We start from the raw sequence: 19,903 nt of genomic DNA on the forward strand, positions 1-19,903 counted from the left end.
GTCTGCAGCAGCAGTTTGTCTCAGTACATCATGTTGCAACAGCTGTGTGTTCTTGCAGCCACTCCCTCCAACAAGTCATTGTTGCCTGTTGTGGCAGAGCACCTACTGAACCTAAATTAGTTTAAAAGGCTCTGCTGACAAAGAGCTGGTGCATGCAGTCATGCAAAGTCTCACAGCACTAACTGCCTCAGAATAACCTTTTGATTCATCGCGGACGTTCACTTATTTTCTGTTAGACTATGATTTTGTCAGAAACAAGGCCAGACAACAACAGCTTCATTACTGTCACATAATACATCTGATGCATAGTGTCACTTCCACTTGAGGATAACGGGAACCTTTTAATTAACAAATGCCATGGCAACAGTGAACATTCTTAGGTTATGTACAATGAGGTGAAACAGACACCTTCCAGTTTAGGGAGATATATCTCATTAGTCAGGCTCTTGCAGTGTTGCATGCAGCTAGATAGCCAGACTGTTACAGCGAGACAAATGCATGCATCTGATTTCTAACTGTTACACTTCAAGCATGCCTTCAATTTTTAATGCAACTTAATATAACTTACATTCTTATCCCACAATCAGGTGGTGTACATGCCCCTTAACTGCAACTTCAAAAGATCAAGAAAAGTACAAAGACTTTTAACTTTATTTCTGAGAGTGTACTCGCATCATACTTTAATATCTCATGATAAAAGTTTGAAAGTGGAAAGAATGACAAGCAGCTGCAGGATAATGAGCTCCCATCATGTCAGTCATTTTAGAGCCCTAAACTTTTCTGGACATTACATAATGAAAGTACTTAATAAAACACAAATGTCTCATGCTCAGAACGGGCATCAGAAGACTTCCTGTCTTCCTCCCCTCACCCCCAACTAGTGAAGCAGATAGCCACGCCTCCCTGAGCCTGATTCTGCTCGAGGTTTCTTCCTGTTAAAAGGGACTTTTCCCTTCCCATAATCATTACAATATCAAGTGCCTTGAGGAAATTGTTGTTGTTATTTGGTGCTATATAAATAAAATAGAACTGAATGCAAATTAAAAGTATCATTTAAATTACATGATAATTAAGGATATTCACAAGACCTACCCCAATTATACAGTTGGATCTTAAGCATTGCGTTAAAATTTTGCTTTCGCTGTAAAACCAGCATAGGGTCTGTATCTATGTATAAAAACTGTAGGGAGAGAAAGAAGCATTGGCTTACACGCAGGAGGTAAGAAAAAGAATCCTGGGTTGGTGAATGGACATATTACACACTTCATGTTTTGTCACAGGTGGCCACAGCTGCCATGTTTATGAACCTATCAGTTTCTAGAAGAATGTGATGCCAGATATCAACATATGGCTTTGCAGTATCTACAAGCAAGGCACAAGGTTTTTTAGTTTCCATGTGAACTCCCAATGGAATTTATCAATCACTCTGTGAGTGCCATGATGTAATGTTAATTTCATTTTAAGAAAAACTTTTTAAAAAATTCTATGTGTATTTAGAAATTATAGGAAATCTTATCCCAGATATTGACTGCTTCCAGCGGACATGCCAAGATACTGACGGCGCACACTGTGCTATGCTGGGATGGCTCAGATGAAAGATGGCCACAGTGAAAGATTCAGTTAGACTCACAAGGTGAAAGAGATTAAAAGTTAGCTGTGGTAATGTGATCAGTGTTTGTCTCATAACGTACTGTGTCTACAGCTTGTTTCTATGAACAGGAGTGCAGCATGAATCGACACGCTGCATTCTATAGGACATGGGACATCATTGAGATTCCCATGCAAATGAATTCATCAGTATATATAAATATATTTTCTCTTATTATAAAAGCACAAATGGATGGATTGTTGCCCAGTGTCACCTGGGATAGACTCCAGCCCACTCATGACCCTGGACTGAACATGAAAATGGATAATCATGAAGCAACTCCACTGATTCCGGAAAGTCAGCTACAGGGTCATCAGCTGTGAGCCACATGATGCAGATGCTTGCAGATGTTTGGCCCCCTTTTGCAGCAATAGGGATTTTTGCTCTACTACTTCCTGCAGCTTGCTGTATAGATCCTTTCCTGTCCCACTTTGCATTTATTCCTGAGCCACAGCCAGAAACTGCCTTGTCCAGACTCTTTAGCCATTCTTTCACTTTCGTACTCTGCATGGCTCCGCTAATGCCAAGAGCCTTAGTTGTTGCATGGATTTTCCAGTGACACCTCTGTAGCCACTTTCCATTGGATAGGAGAAGGCGTTTCACCCTGCTTCTGTATCCCAACAGCTTACCTGATTAAGTGACTCTGTGATTGGGATGTTGATGCACTCGTGTAATTTAGTTGTGCTCTATGTGACTCCAAAACCTCTGCCAGCTTGCACAGAACCAATCATGATGTCATCTGTATCATACCTGATTTGTGCTCTATTATAAGAGTAAACTGGGGTTATGGATGCAGTTAATGGTGGCAGTTCATTTCTGAGTCACTCAAAAGATCAAATTTACATGGACTTAAGATACATAAATAGATACATTGCTCTATTAAGGAATCTCAGACTTTCTTGTTAAATCTTCCATATGTTGGCCCATGGCATGGCCCTGCTAGTAAATATACCTCAGGTTTATGTATTTTTTCTAATGCCACTGGCTTACAACTGTAATTGTGAACATCTCGTCCTCCATACTAGTGACTTCTGAGACCTCAAGTTGTTTCCTCTCATTTGTTTTGACTTTTGGGGAGTTGGTGCTCAGCTGAGCACAACACTTCTCCTGATAATAGCGTATGTTGGTTGATTCTAGTTGTAGTTGGAGAATGTGTTTTCCAAACAGGGCATGGAGGGAGAACTTACTTCCAGACATATTTGTTGGCATCAGGGTAAGCAGGTAGGACCAGAGCTTAATTTAACTGTGAAGGTCTTCAGTCTATGTTCTCCAGGCCTTCATAAAATTATGTAATGACTGAGGAAGTCATGTGCTTGGATGAGCGCTCCAAAGACTCTTCACTGGCTGCCCTATCAGCAGTGGGATCTTTTTCTTTTCACTGAAGAAGGAGATGTTATCAGTCCTGATCCCTTTCCTAACTGACAGGCCTGACTGGTTTGATTTTCATCCTTGCCCATCTAAGGTTCAGGAACCTTGTTGTGAAATGAGCTGTTTGCAGGGCTGTGGTGATGCTGTCCATGTTATCCATCTTATGGCTGGTAGATGCCTGATTGGGATTGCATTCCTTGAACATCAGTCAAGATTATTTTGAAAACTGCTGTGAATGAATAGATGGGCACAAAAGATGTTGAAATATAGTATGAGGATTCAGCCGCTAATATATGTAACTCTGTGTGTGTGTCCGTGTGTGTGTGTGTGTGTGTGTGTGTGTGTGTGTATAAAAAAAAGGTAACATTAATCCAGATGAATTCAAACAATCTTCTATGAAATACATACATGCAGGACTCCATTGTGTATCAAGGACAAAATGGATTAGGTGCAATTTGCATAATAAACAAACAAAACAAACGTACAAAAAAAGCAAAAGTAAATAAACCTTGAAGTGAGTCCTTGTCTGCTTCCGTCCATTTTTATGTACACAGTTTATTAATCAATATTTGTGGGGCATAATTACAGTTGTTTTGCTTGTTGGGAGGTAATGGAGATTAATTAGTGACCTGCAACAAATGCTGTATGTATAAAGGGATAATGAGCGCCGCTTTATGCTTTAATTTTTAAGTGATATGCCAAGTCATCTGAGAAAGCGGGAAATTAACTTTAGACTTTTTAATTGTGTTTTATTCTTTGTTTATGGTTGTTTGTTACTTAAAGACCCCCGGTGGGTCCATCTTTAAGCTGAAAGTCTCTGAAGCACGGGAGCAGTAATGAAACAGGTCCTGTTGTGTGAGTGGCCTGTCTCTGTGGGACTTTCTTAAGGTGACCTTCCACAGATTAAAAACGCCATTTAATGTCTCTCCATCAAATGCTATATTTGGCTCAAACATTAAAGACTCCTTTACCTATAAGAACCCAGGAAGCAATGGAAACCCACTTCCACTCAGCCTGAAACGCAACTTTTTAATTATACTTTGATTTTCTTTTAATCTAGTCATTCTGTTTTCCTTCTCCACATCTGTACATAGCACATTTATCAAAGCCTGGAAAAGCCACCCTCCCTCTGTTCTTTTATTTATATTACAATTGTGGATGTTCTCAGTAATCTTATCCAATGTTTAAAATAATGGGGTCAAAGCATGAACAAGGAAACACATGAACTAAAAGTTCAGAAATGCTCAGACAGCGTTTTTCTACTTTTGGCTGTGTATGATGTCACAGAGAAAAGATATGGAAAAGATATATATAAATCTTATAAAGTTTGTATCTGTCTTGTGTGAAACTTGTATGAAAAGCATACAAGAGTGAAAACGGATATAAGATCCCTTGAAGAATCATATAAATGAAACTTGTATGTTTTGGATACTTACTAAAACAATATATGAAAGTAATGAGAAAGTGGCCACTTTCATGAGTAAATCATGTAAGCCTTATATGATTCACTATATGAAGCAAATCTGATGCAAGTCTTTTATAAGTTTTTTCTATTTCTTTTCCATATGGGTGGTCATCTTAGTCACACGTGGAAGATGGAATTAAAACTAAATGTTTGGGGCAGAGGGTTAACTGATGGAGCTGTGCCCAGACCTACTATAAGACAGTCATAGAGGGTCTATTTTGAACTGTGGATCATGCAAAGCTTGTCTGGATAAGTCCAATAATGAGAAATCTGGAGTTAAGAAGCAGACGTTTAGCAGTACGAAACAGTAAATGGCCAAAAAATAAAATAGTGATTCAGCCAGAGGTGCATTTAACAAAACACAGTAATATACAACAGACACTATATACAGTGCTGTTGGTTTAACATGTAAATTTGGCCAAATCACACACACACAATGCTGAAGCCTTTTTGTGTTGCTTGTGATACATCCAGCATCCACATAGCCAGACAAAATCTTGTTTGAACACAAATGTGGTGCTTTTAGACTCTAATAAAATTCTAACTGAATGAAGCTGAGCTGAAACAAAACATTGCAATCACATATAAGTCACACACTAGGAAAAACCAGGAAAACCAACTTTAAAGAGACACACACTCTAACTGCATTATCTCATGGAAAAGGCATACAGTCATGCACTCGGATATATGGGCTAATCAATATACACAGCTGGAAATGAAAGCACACTGGGAAAGGCAATCTGTTGAAAATCAGTAACATAACAATTAAACTACATTATAAATACTCTTGACTTCGCCCACTTATCTTTTCTTCACTTGAATAACATCATGATGAAGGATTACTAGTACTTTAACACATTATGTGTCAGCACTTGTTCAGAGGCTGTGGTTGCTTCAGATATTTCTTTGTGGTGAGGTTGCTTCAGACCCAGGGGAAGCGATGAAATTCATTTTTAAGCATATTATTGTTTATAATTGAAATAAAGTAAGTAAGTAAATTTTGTTTTTATAGCACCGTTCCAGATAAAAATGACAAGTGCTTCACAGAAGCTAAAAAAAACAACAACACAAAATAACAGTTTTTAACTGAAGGTGAAGATTTATTACGAGTTTACAGATTAGATGTTTGACTGTCTCCTCTCCACAGTGTCTGAACTGATTTCCAGAGGAAAACAAAATCAACCGTGACATCACCCGAAAAATTAATAAAAGTTTAAATCACCAAACGCCGCGGAAGTCTGTGTTTTTCACTAGAGCTGTATTGTGTGAGTGCGTGTAGAGTTCAGCTGAGACATCCACTATACTAAAAAATCCCTTGCCCTTTTCCTGACAACATTTCCACAGCCGTGGACCTCCAGTTTGCTCATCCCCCTTAAACTCCACCTCCATCTTCGTATTGGCTCTCCATGTCTGTTGCGTTCCCTTCTTCGCGCTGCTGTTGGATAATGCCTCTGTCCGTCCGTCTAACTGACACGAGTGGAGCTTTAGTCTCCTCCCAGCGGCAGCAGACGATATTTGAGTGGAGACCAGTGGATTGTTGTACATAGAGCAGATTCAGTGTCGTCAATGGGAAGCACGCGAGACGGTGGCAAAGCTAGTTACGGTCTAGATTGAAATCCACAGCTGCACCATGCTCTCCAGGTCTCTCCCGTGTCTGTGGATTACGTTTTGCCTTCATTTATGCTTTTATGTAGACAGAGGTGAAGCACAGAATGCGAAGGAAGGTAAGTTCCTAAAGTTTTCCTCTCTTCCACCCCACTGCAGTTGGAGACGACATTAACATAAATATGTCAAAAATCAGCACATCGCGTCCTGACATTGAAAGAAAAATATCTCTTTTTGCTTTTAGTTACTCGGAATTTTAATGTCAGGTGATAACTGAGCAGGCATAACAGAATTGTCTGCTACCAGGCTTTGGTGTAAGCGGTCTCTTGGTGTTTTTACGCACGGCAACTAAACGCTGTAGAATAGGCGCAGAGGCTCTAGTTTTTTTTGTTTGTTTTTTTTTTGTTCCAGCATCAGTGGGTAATCGGTACAAATAACCTGCTTGTTATAGATTAACGGTCTGTCAGGCGTAAGTGGGTTTATATCTCAGCAGCAGTCTCGCCTCGCTGGAAGTGAGTAAGCCTTCTATCAGGACGCAGTTTCGGAGCGTTATTTCCTCCAAAGTGTCCTCGGCTTTTGACAGTCGTGTCTGTTCTTGTTTCCTGGAAGGAAAATCCAGTGGAACGATGCGGAGACATGATCTGCCTTAGACTTTCAAGTCGTCTAGAGTCAAGGCAATCGAAGACTAAAATGGAAGGGAATTCAGATACACGATAACAGCTAATAATTGGCGCCTTCATTTAGCCAGAATTGAGTTAAATGACATTTTACGATCGTGTTAGTAAAAGCATAAAGTCAGCCGCAGGAACTGGTGTTCATAGCGGAAAGTACAGTGTAATAACCGTAGATGCTGGAATGGTGTGAGGAATTGTAAATCACAGGTGAATGCGGGATTTCGTAGACCTCCATCAGACGTGATTTATTTTTTTAAATATGCAAAAAATAAACAAATAAGTAAATATTAATTTTATTGATTGGCTTTTCCCCCGGCGGTGCACCGTGGCCGCTTCCCTTCCCCGTCGTGATGTAAATGTCTGCTAATATTAAATACAATTGAAACAACTTCCTCCATTTTTCGGGAAGCCGCCGCGGTGCCGCTCTGCGCTCTCGCACGCGTCCCCACTGCCCTCTTCGTCGCCGCCGTCCTTTAAAATTGCGGAGACGCCGCATGTCACACATTGTTTCGCTGTAGTTTTGTGGCCGTCTGGAGCTCAAAATAGCCTTCATCTTTTTGCACTTGTAAGTCCAGGGTAATAAGAGCTACTTTCTTCGTAAGGCAACAACTTTCATGCTAAAATTACTTTTAATTTTAAAAAGGAAAATATATAAATTAGATACAAATGCTTATTTTTTTTGTAGTGATTCCTATTACATATGTTTCGTTAGTGTTTTTCGTAGTGAGCTAGAAAGTTCCAAGCATGAGGACCTGTCTGCTGCAGTGTATACCTTCCTTTCTGCGTTTCTATTTTTCTGCTGGCAGAAATTAGGTCGCGGGTTTGTGCTGTATAGACGTGTGGCCTATCAGTAATTCCAAGGCCCGATGCCCTGGTGAGATTTAACCACCTGCTTCTTGGTTTCCTGTCACTAGTGATTCTACTGGACTCCAAGGCACAGCAGACAGAACTGGAGTGGATCTCCTATCCTCCCAATGGGGTAAGTCTGCAGAACCGCATCGAGTGCATGCGGATGTGCTCCATATATCTGGATTTTTTCCCCTGCTATCTGTGATGTCTCACATATGTGATAGGAATAATAATATGTATGTGCTATAGTCCTCTGCTCAAGAGAGGTCTGTCCTGAGGAAAGATGGAGCATGCAAGAGGCTGTTTTCTGCAGCTAAACTCTGCCGGCTTTTGGCATTCAGAGCACAAAGGCCTCAAGCAAACCACTTCTAACTTGCTGATTAAAGTGTGTGTGTGGGGGGGGGAGACTTTTTAAATAAATAATGTGAGCACCAGCAGATAAACTGAGCACCATCATTCTTTAAAGATGTGCTTGTGCGATAAACGGATAATCTACCTTCTCTGCAGTTTTTTGTATATAAAGCTGTCTGAAATGACTATATTTCATAAACCTTTGTCGTATTCGTTACAGTGTAATCACCTGCAGTTTAAGTTTCTTCATTAGACACCTATCTCTGTTATTGCTTTCACATTCAAGTTTGTTTCTGTGTGGATGCATTCATGTACAAATCTGTGTTGTGTTCTTTCAGTGGGAAGAGATAAGCGGCTTGGATGAGAACTATACACCCATCCGAACATACCAGGTTTGCCAAGTCATGGAACCCAATCAGAATAACTGGCTTCGGACTAACTGGATAGAGAAGGGCGATGCCCAGAGAATTTTTGTGGAGCTGAAATTCACCTTGAGGGATTGTAACAGCCTACCTGGTGTGGTGGGCACTTGCAAGGAGACATTCAACTTGTATTACCAGGAAACAGATTCAGAGGTAGGACGAAGCTTACGGGAGAACCAGTACGTGAAAATAGACACAATTGCAGCAGATGAAAGCTTCACTCAGGGTGACCTAGGCGAGAGGAAGATGAAGCTGAACACCGAAGTGCGCATAATTGGCCCCCTGTCCAGGCGGGGCTTCTACCTGGCCTTCCAGGATGTAGGAGCGTGCATCGCCCTGGTCTCTGTAAAAGTTTATTACAAGAAGTGTTGGTCTATCATCGAGAACCTGGCCACGTTCCCAGACACCGTGACGGGATCAGAGTTCTCCTCACTGGTGGAGGTCGAGGGTATGTGCGTGAGCGATGCCGAGGAGGAAGCCGATAACTCTCCTAAAATGCACTGCAGTGCTGAGGGGGAATGGCTAGTGCCCATTGGGAAATGTATATGCAAAGCTGGATTTCATCAGAAGGGAGACGCATGTGAACGTGAGTCACTTTCACTCATTTATTGATTTATTTTTTATGTAATTTTTGGGAGAAATTCTCAGACTTTTTTTTATTTAACAACATTTTATAAATAATTCAGTTCATTTTATAAATGAAAAAAATAAGGAAAAAAGTAATGAACTTAATAGTATTTGTGATTAGATTATGCAAAACAGGTGAATGACAATTTAGGCACCAGTGGACGTATAGTTGTGTGTGATAGTAGGATTACATGAGCTGGTTTGACAGGAATAAACTTGCATAAAGTCTAATAATTTGATTTTGTATTAAGCGATTATGAGGGTTTTAATTTATTGACATGACTCTGTTGACACTGGGATTAAATAATATCTTGAGTTTAGCTCCGCAGTTCCCAACACTTCCCTCTGTGTTACTGGCTGGAAGCCAAGACAATCACTAGCAGAATATACAGGTCTAGAGGAAGTCCATCCAGTCACTCAGTATTCTCTGTGACCCGGCCAAATGACCCAGACAGAGTGGGAAAACAAATTGCCGCTGTCCTGTGGCATTTCGGCCTCGGGATATTTATGAAGGGAGGCTGGTTTTTGGATTGTTGTGGTGCCGAGTGTTCCACTACAATTACCGATAATGTGCTTTCTGTCACTCTGAACTCCCAGAGGATTACTTCCAGTAGACACCTGACTTGAGCGATAGAAATCACTGCAGATTAAAAGAAGGGCGACTTAGGTACTTGGGTCACGGAACCTAAGCAGCGCCCCTTATTAGCCAAACTTTTTCTTTTTTGCAAAGCGAGCAACCTCAATCTAAGCAGCTTATAAGGAGCAGCAGCCAGTAATAATTGAACGGAATGCGTCTAAGAACAAATTAGTGTCCCTGGCAGACAAGCTTTTATGCCATGCTGTCATCCATTAGGGACCCCTCTGAGGGAGGTGTGCTAATGAAATATATTAGACCATGTAATTTAGAGCAACACAGCCTGCCTCAAGTTGTGCTAATGTTAGGAGGCTATCGCTTATCCGACCCCACAAAACCCCTTCTTATTGTTCTTTTGTTCTTATACGCACACATAAGATCCGATTGTGCACTCAGGTTGAAAGAAAGCACACAATTTATTTCCATGGGGAGTGTGGTGCAGCAGAACAACCAACTGCTCTGGGTTGTCAGAGTCATTTTAACTACCTTTTATTACATCTTGGTACAGAGTCCTCACAACAAAAGATGGTTGCATGTCTCTATTAATTAATCTGTTAAAGTGTCAACTACAACAAATAACCTGCAGATGTGGGCAACAGCACAATGAGTCTATCCTTTAGTCGTTAAAAACCCGAGGGATGGAGGCACCTTAATGCGTGTGCCGATCAAGATTCCAGTCTTGACACTGCACCTTTATGAGCTTTATCTCTACTGAGGCATGAGATGCTTTTGTATTAAGGGGTAGTTAATCTAAATAAAATGAGAATCACAGTGCACCATCAGCACTTCTTCCAGTTGCTCCACTGACATCAAATTGTCCATTCAGTAGTTTCCACATAGAACAATCTAAAAGCTATTCAAAGTATTTCTGTCAGCTGAACAGCAGAGCAATAAGTCCAAGTATCTGTGACCGTAGGAAGAATAAGTGAGATCCTTGAACCAGTTTGTCTTAGTGCCGTAAAAGTAGCCTACTTTATCTTGTGACTTTATCTTTTTCTGTTGATATGTTAACTCCTGGGCTTTTAATGTGAAGAGTTAAAATGAAGCATTGCCAACATATGTCTGTTTATACATTTGGTACATTGGAAAAATTTATTATACAGAGGGGCAAAGCACAGGGAAGTTTAGTATTTTCTGTGTTGTACTACTAATAGGTTCAGTTTTTGCTTTCCCAACTCCTGACAGAGCAAACATCTGAGTGCTCGTTCATTTTAGTGGTTTGGAAAGTTTTAATGATTTTTGCAAATCTAAATGATTCTGCTGTTTAGTGAAATACACTTTGCCTGTCAAGGTCAACCAGTCCTAATCCCGAACCCTGTGATCTCTGAAGATCTTTCTAGTTATTGTTTTTGGCTGAGATAAAGCCCTATTTGTGAAAAGGATACATGTTTGAAATAATGTTATCCTTCAATTAAAGTCTCATACATGTATTTTGGCTTTCCTTTTATTCTGCTATAATCTTTTCATTTGGGTATGTTAGATAGGGACAGATTGCATAAAAAGTGACTGACACTACACCTAACCGTTAATGGGTTGTTGACATTCTAGTTGTTCCTAACAGGTTAAAGCCACTTAAGGATCTAGCCAGGATTACAGTGGTCTTGTAAACACGTGAAAATAATTTCCATTACATTCAATCTTTGCTGAGCATGTGTTGCCTTGAATAATGACAACCAAAAGGTGACTTTGGTTTGTAGTTATCTGACAAGCACTTATTGTAAAGAAAACTGACTCCTTAACACACTTCTTAACTGGCCTGTTTTAGAATGAGCAACTGTGCTATGATTATAAAGCGGGCACTGGGAGGGTGGGGGTGGGGTAAGCGAGCTGAGCTGTCACTCATGTAATTTGAGGAGCCTCTGTGTGGATGCAAAGGCCTTCTCCAAAAGTTGTTGTGATCCACTCATTCATCATCTCTGCCCCCCCCCCCATCCCACCCCACCCTCACCCACACACATACACACACAAAATCCCCCCCCCTCGGTCCGTTGTTAACTCTTTTGTGGCAATCTGCGCCGTGTTCGTTCAGTGATCTCAGCGTAATGGCTGTTGAAAAAGGCCAGTTGAAGTGTCCCCGCAGCCTGCGAAGGCTTCATTTTGCAAAGAAGTGCGTGTTGGGAAAAAAGCGCCCATTCATCTGCTGGTTCTGTTTAGCGCTGGCCACTGGTGGCAATGGAGCCACTGAGTCGTTTAAACAGAAAGAGGGCTCTTGTGGGAAGACACTGGTGTCTTTGTTTCACTCAATCCCGGGAATGTATGTTGTCCAATTTTGACACATCGCATCATTGTGGTACTAAGTAACCAGTGCCTGAGAAATGATTAACTGTTGACCCTGTCCCAGAAAAGGGAGAGACTGCTGTCTGGTGGAAAACAGATAAAACGGGCCATATCTCACTGCTATCGGTGCATGCTAACTAGAGAACTAATGAGAGGATACAGCATCCTGTAAATGCTGGCACCATCCATCTTGACTGTCAGGGAGTTAGACAGAAGTTAGTAGGAGACTGATTGATGATTAAACCCCCTGAGGGAAAGGGCTGGGATCTGACCGCGACAGCTTACGTGTATGGAAGCCACCAGGCAGCCAGGTCTAGCTCCAGGCTTGAAGAAAAGGCTGTATTTAGCATTTCAAATGAGGCCAAGAAGTCAGGAGGTCCTCATACATCTTGATGCTCCCTTGATTGATAAGGTGTGAATTTAATACACCAAATGGCTGTCTTTTGCCACTGCTCTGGAGCTTAATTATGCAAATGATAGGTATGTGTCGAATATCACAAGAGACCCAAATGGACCCAAATCACTCAAGATTGAAATAAATTGGTGATGGATGGGATTGCATGCTGTCACTGCCAGTGCCTGTTTCCTGTGAATAGTAGCATTCTTTCTCAGCCTCGGGCTTTTTCCTACTTGTTGTTTTGGCCTGGCAGGTAGCAGTCTGAGATAAGATGTATTATTTTCTGCTCACAATGTTTCCACCAATCCTGTTGGCACTACCTTAAAAGTGATCACTTAGGGAAGGACCCCGAGACAAAAACAAAAGCATTCAGCGCTGTGCCCAATAATAACGTAATAATTAAAGTCATTTATCAAGTAAAAAGCTAGACATCGATAGAATAGCTGATTTCATACAATCGCAGATGGAGCCATTTCTGAACTTTTGATTGAAAAAGAAAATATTTTTTTTTAATGCAAGGTAATTTTGAAAAATGATCTAATAATTAAATTAGACCATGTCTGGAGGTGTTGTGCTTCTTACTTTAACCAATTTTTTTTTTTTTTTTTTTTTTGCATGAACACTCTACTCCTCATTTCTATTTTCTAGCATTTTGAGGCTCTTCAGTATTACCTCCAAACTCTGCTTCTCTGTGCTTTATATAGGTGGAGAAAATTATACAAATAGGAATTGCAGGTTCCGTAGAAAAGAAAACAGTGCTTTAGGTCAATAAAAAGGGCAATATTGTGCTACATTTCAGCTAAAGTTACACTGCTGAAAACAGATGTAGAATTTACTTCCTGACAATTCCTATCCAGATGTTCTGCTTTAATTCCTGCTCATTAGTAGAGACTAAACCACAGTTAAGGCATGAGTAAGGAAACTATGTTTGAAAATCGTGATTTGCCAAGCTGGAATAAATGGTACTTGTATAACGTTCATATCCAGAGCCTCATTTTTAAATATCCACTACAGCATGAGAAGTGAGAGCCTGGGTTAGTAAATATTAGTTTGAACATTAATATTCCGATTACTTAACTTATTCACACATCCTGAAAACTGAGTGCATGCATTAGACTCTTTGAGCAGCATTAAAAACAAGTTTCATGAAGATATTTAAGCTTTATACAGGGAGTACAGAATTATTAGGCAAGTTGTATTTTTGAGGAATAATTTTATTATTGAACAACAACCATGTTCTCAATGAACCCAAAAAACTCATTAATATCAAAGCTGAATGTTTTTGGAAGTAGTTTTTAGTTTGTTTTTAGTTTTAGCTATTTTAGGGGGATATCTGTGTGTGCAGGTGACTATTACTGTGCATAATTATTAGGCAACTTAACAAAAAACAAATATATACCCATTTCAATTATTTATTTTTACCAGTGAAACCAATATAACATCTCCACATTCACAAATATACATTTCTGACATTCAAAAACAAAACAAAAACAAATCAGCGACCAATATAGCCACCTTTCTTTGCAAGGACACTCAAAAGCCTGCCATCCATGGATTCTGTCAGTGTTTTGATCTGTTCACCATCAACATTGCGTGCAGCAGCAACCACAGCCTCCCAGACACTGTTCAGAGAGGTGTACTGTTTTCCCTCCTTGTAAATCTCACATTTGATGATGGACCACAGGTTCTCAATGGGGTTCAGATCAGGTGAACAAGGTGGCCATGTCATTAGTTTTTCTTCTTTTATACCCTTTCTTGCCAGCCACGCTGTGGAGTACTTGGACGCGTGTGATGGAGCATTGTCCTGCATGAAAATCATGTTTTTCTTGAAGGATGCAGACTTCTTCCTGTACCACTGCTTGAAGAAGGTGTCTTCCAGAAACTGGCAGTAGGACTGGGAGTTGAGCTTGACTCCATCCTCAACCCGAAAAGGCCCCACAAGCTCATCTTTGATGATACCAGCCCAAACCAGTACTCCACCTCCACCTTGCTGGCGTCTGAGTCGGACTGGAGCTCTCTGCCCTTTACCAATCCAGCCACGGGCCCATCCATCTGGCCCATCAAGACTCACTCTCATTTCATCAGTCCATAAAACCTTAGAAAAACCAGTCTTGAGATATTTCTTGGCCCAGTCTTGACGTTTCAGCTTGTGTGTCTTGTTCAGTGGTGGTCGTCTTTCAGCCTTTCTTACCTTGGCCATGTCTCTGAGTATTGCACACCTTGTGCTTTTGGGCACTCCAGTGATGTTGCAGCTCTGAAATATGGCCAAACTGGTGGCAAGTGGCATCTTGGCAGCTGCACGCTTGACTTTTCTCAGTTCATGGGCAGTTATTTTGCGCCTTGGTTTTTCCACACGCTTCTTGCGACCCTGTTGACTATTTTGAATGAAACGCTTGATTGTTCGATGATCACGCTTCAGAAGCTTTGCAATTTTGAGACTGCTGCATCCCTCTGCAAGATATCTCACTATTTTTGACTTTTCTGGGCCTATCAAGTCCTTCTTTTGACCCATTTTGCCAAAGGAAAGGACGTTGCCTAATAATTATGCACACCTGATATAGGGTGTTGATGTCATTAGACCACACCCCTTTTCATTACAGAGATGCACATCACCTAATATGCTTAATTGGTAGTAGGCTTTGGAGCCTATACAGCTTGGAGTAAGACAACATGCATGAAGAGGATGATGTGGACAAAATACTCATTTGCCTAATAATTCTGCACTCCCTGTAGATGCCCTGGGCAGTTTTTGTTTCGTTTCCATTATTCTCAGCTCAGGTTCATGCCATTTTCACGGCTTGTCTTAGCTAGACATGCCATACATTTTTAGCCTAATTTAGTCTCTGTAGACACAGGACCAGATGGAATGCCAGTTGTACTCTACCACAGAAATTCAGACATTTTTCATGAACTGCTCATCCTAGAACATGTAAAGGTTATCAACACTTGGCAGGCAAACAACTGTGGGAAAGTGATAGATTGACACAAGAACAAGGAATTAATTAATTAATTAATTAGATCACATTGTTTCATTTAAAATGGATGCAGCTGGATCCCTTTTGATACTTCTTTTTTGTATTTACCTCTAACTTTGATGCAAACAAGATGGATTTCTAGTTTTACTGGCTCACCATTCTGAATGGAAGACATGTGTGATTATAAGTGCAAATTGGACCAACCGGCTATTTCATGTCAGCATGGGAAAAAAAAAAATCTGACCTGCCAGTTCAAATTTGAGACCCTGCGTTGCACTGCATGAATAGAATCCGAGTAAACATTCCTCATTCTCACACAAACAAAAGCATATGGTCAGTTAAAGACTTTGTAACCACCAGAAAGGGAATGCTTTGTGATTTTGCGACAGATAGCGTTATTTCCAAGGTGACACTGGGGTCCACATTTGGCCATGCGTGAGGTCAGGGAATATTAACTTCATTTACACATGGCTGCAGACCAGCACAGCACCACAATGGAGGCCTGCCTGTTGTGTTTAGTAACGTGAGCACCCAGGCTGACAGGATCCTGTCAAGAAGAAGATGGATGTTTGCACAGTTGACCTCTGCTCACCAGCAGAGTCACCTCTCTGGCTTCCCTCCCCCCTGCATGGCAAAAGAGCCCCCCTCGCAGTGCAGCGGCCTTCATCTTTTCTCGCTCTTCCATGCTGTTGTCCTGCTTATCTACCCAAACTGTGGCACAGATGTCTTTTTTTTTGTAATTGCTTGGTGCTGACTGCTAGAGAGGGATGTGGTCAGACAGGAGAAGTCCATGTCAGAAGACATTGTCTTTGTTGTTCTCTGTTGTGTCCCCGTGGCATGAGGGTGAAAGTGATATGTGACGAGGCCTGGGGTCTTGCCATCTTAAGAGGCAGCAGGGAGGGTAGTGTTATCAGTGGGGCTGCTCCTCTGGGAGGCTTCAGACCACTGGCTCTTTGGTTCAGTCTCCCTTTAAGAGGAAAATCAATAACTTATTACATAACTTCTCACTTTTTCCCCCACTTACACCCAGAGGAAGAAGAACTTAAGATGTGCTGAGGATGGCTCTGTTTCAGGAAATTCAGCTGTTTCTTTTGGATCGTTGTCTGAAAATAAACCATTCTCTGTGAAACAGGAGTTGACATGTTTAGGAATGCAACTGCTAATTATGTTCATTATTAAATTATCTGATAATTACTCAGATTACCTGATTAATTGTGCGGTTTACAAAAAGAGTCAGAAAATAGTCGTGATTCATTTTCCAACTGTTGATACAAAAGTGAACCAGCCCTGTAGGAGCAGATCTGTACAAGCACTCATCTGAGGCCAAGCTACTCCCTTTGTTTCAAGGGAACGCTTTGGCCACAGACTAGTGTTTCATTCCTTTCTGTCATAGCTCTGGAATTGGAGAGGGGTGGGTGGGGGCAGGTTAGAACGGTAGATAATGCTCAGTTGCTGACTGGGGACATTTTCAGGGCTGATTTCGCTTGGGCTCCTGGGGGGCTTTCGATCGGTCAGACCTCTGGACCCCATGTATTCATCCTGAGAATGCAAAGTCTTGGTCTCATCTGCAGTGTCTTTTAGCAAGGCTCCTTTTTAGAGGTGGCCGCCTCCTTCGTAAAGGTAGCCTGCACGGCTGGGCTTAAGGACCCACTCTCTTGTTTCCATGTGAGTTAAATGAACTAAACAAAAGACGATTAGGCAGGGACATTTTCCATGTCACTGAGAATCCATTTCAAAAGCTCACTCCGCATGATAACTTAAAGAAGCAGAGGCCTCTTAGGAGGTCTGTGTGCAGACTCACGATGCAGGCCAGGCAGTTTGAGAGACCATTCACTGATGTAATGCGTTTAATCTTCAAATACTTTTTTTTCTACCAAGACCACGAAATAAATTAGCAGTTGCAATGAAGGAGAAAACAGGTGATTGAGTTTGTTGTTTGCCATTTGTATAGCTGTCGGTGAGGGCTCTGATGAAGTCAATTCCTCTGTGAGGTTCAGCTTAGAGTTAATCTGAAAATGTAATTCTATGTTTCCTTTTCAGCAAGACAAAACCAACTACATGCTTTCTATTTTGGGGATAAAAAATAGACGTGCCCTGTCCTATAATATGACAACAAATGAATGTTATTTCTCGTGCTCAGCTGCTCAAAGGGGGAATTTTACTGAGAGTGATCTAAAACAAATATTAATGAGTTTAAACTTTGTAAAAGCATTCCTTTAATTGCCACTGTAGGAGAATTGGCTTAGATGTCTCCTGCACTTTTTAACTTTGATTTTTGTGACTTAATCAGCATCTGGCTTTGATCTTTGATGTGAACAACCAAAGCAGGCACTTTCTTCAGGTTTTCTCTGCTTTTGGAGGGCAAAGCTGCATGCCCTCCAACACAGCGTACGGCAGAGCTAATCTTCTTTTTGTTTCTCGTGGAAAGCTACTTATCTCCCACTAAGCACAGGTACCTCCGATGAATGGGCTGGTTGTGCAGATGTGTTGAGAGCAGCAGCAGCCAGACATAATCATTCCAAGTATGTTGGGGTGGGAAGGGTTGGTGGGGGAGAACCATCATAACATGACATCATATTCTTTAACCATTTTGTATGTGTTTTTATGTGGCTCCTATTCATTCTTTTTTGGCTCCGATTGTTGAATGCCCTTGCTTCCCTGCTTCTTCCAAAGCCTTTGGGAGGTGTCACTGTTCAAAATGAGCTTGTTTGAAAAGGGTTTGACATTGAAACTCTATCTCTGCCCCATGAAGAGATTTTTTTTTTTTTTTTACAAAAGACTTTGTTCTCATCCTTTTCTGTGTATTTCTGCCACTGTTTCCCCAGGCTGGGCAACTGCCTTGCCTCTCATAGGTGTGAGATTAACATGTCTGTGGGCAAAACCCAGCTGCTGAGCGTCTCTTTTTAACTTATAAATCACTGAGGTGTAGAGTGGTGCACTGGACTCAGAGGAAAGAAGAAAAAATTCAAGAAATGCTTGCTGCTCTGCTTGTTATTCCTGTGATCACACTCAAAACCAAAATCATGTTTGAACTGGGAAAAATACAATAAAATTACAGACCAAAAAAAATTGACAGTGTTTTATTAGAGGACTTTGGATACCTCATACCTAATAAATAACGTATGTCATCCTTGAAGGTGCACTCGATTTTTCCAAAATCTTTGCAGCTAAAAAAATCCACACATCACCTCTGCAATGAGATCAATTGAACTGTCCTTTAGCTTTTAAAGTAGACGAAATATACTTGGCTTGGATTTTTCCAGGTCTGCATGTCTGCGTAGCTTTCAGATTACTCTAAAGATATACTGCCTCTTACATTGCGGCGGAAAACACCACAGGCTTTAGTCCATAAAAGAGATGCAGCCATAGTTCAGCATGCATAAAGCGCCTGATGAAAAACAGAGCCTGATGAATTCCACGTCGAGGCCTACTATTTATTGAGGCAAGGAACATAAGTCACATCTAATCACAACAATGCACGTAGACCCTGAGCTATATCAATGCATAAGAAATAAGCTCAGAGAAGGACGTCATCGGCCCGCTCGGTTTTCCGAACATGTCATCATCCTAATTGCATGCCTTGAAAGTAAAACTTAAAAACGTGTAGTTGGATTTGGGTTTTTAAATAGCATTTTATGGTTCCCTGAATATGCAGCTGAAATAGCTGACAGACCATGTTTCTGACAGTATTAATGTTAGCAACAGTAGTGCAGCATAACAGAAGCGATCGAGAGAGAGAGAGAAGAAGAATTTGTTTTACAGGTGGCTCTTGGCATTGCACCACCCAAAATATGGCGGTAGGACAAGGTTAGTCAGGGGATTCAGTGCCGGAAAAATGTCTTTTACTTAAAAAATTTTATTACATTACTTGTAGAGTTGGTAGTTTTTCATCAGCAAATATATTGTGTTTAGGGAACATTTAACATGTAAGCATGGGTAGATTAAACTGCCATGGAGAAAAAAATGAGCAGTCAGTCCTATATTAAAGCCAGTTCCTCGCACTATCTGGGAAAACTGTCTGGTGTTTCTGTCCTTAAATATTTTAGCACACCCATTTAGGAGTACAAATCTTATATCCACAACTCTTATGAAATAAGGGCCTTGAAAACAGATTTCAAGCCATATCCTTAAGAAAGAAGGTGTGAACAGACCACCTATTTAGGGTTAGGGTTAGGTTTACAATTATCCCCCAAACTCTGTAATCAGCTGCAGAATATAAATCAAACTTCCAGCAATACACAGCCTTGTGTGCCAACTGACAGTGAATGTCAGAATCATGCAGACAATGGAAAAGACACTCGGAGGAAACAGAGTCATAAACCAGAGGCGAAAGGCGCCACATATGGTACCATACCGTGCCTGTGTTTAGAGTTGATATTTATAAAGACATTTCCCTATCGCTGTGGCTTCGGCCACAGAAAACAGTGGGTTTTTTTTTTTTAAATAAGAAAATAAACAGTTTCCCTTATCACACTTGACCCGTTCCACCTGGCATTCATCAGTGGCTGTGCATGTTGGTCCTGTCGGCTGCTTTCCTCCCTCTGGGTCTTTTATCACTCTAATGGGGTGCTATCTCCAGGCTGCTCTCTCCGGGTCTCTGCAGCCCAGCTC

General features: G+C 41.1%; 1 protein-coding gene across 3 annotated transcripts in view; it reads left to right on the forward strand.

The window, feature by feature from the left end:
- The first annotated feature begins 6,013 nt into the window (after window positions 1–6,013).
- The window catches only part of epha7 (eph receptor A7), an 83,739-nt gene continuing 69,849 nt past the window's right edge, over window positions 6,014–19,903 (forward strand). For all 3 annotated transcript variants that reach the window (XM_026143112.1, XM_026143113.1, XM_026143114.1), the window contains exons 1-3: window positions 6,014–6,205; window positions 7,675–7,739; window positions 8,299–8,968. In XM_026143112.1, the coding sequence (XP_025998897.1) occupies window positions 6,112–6,205; window positions 7,675–7,739; window positions 8,299–8,968 (829 nt within the window). In that variant the 5' untranslated portion in view covers window positions 6,014–6,111. The remainder of the gene's footprint in view (window positions 6,206–7,674; window positions 7,740–8,298; window positions 8,969–19,903) is intronic.

Source organism: Astatotilapia calliptera, chromosome 15, assembly GCF_900246225.1.
Source record: "Astatotilapia calliptera chromosome 15, fAstCal1.2, whole genome shotgun sequence".
Lineage (NCBI taxonomy): Eukaryota > Metazoa > Chordata > Actinopteri > Cichliformes > Cichlidae > Astatotilapia > Astatotilapia calliptera.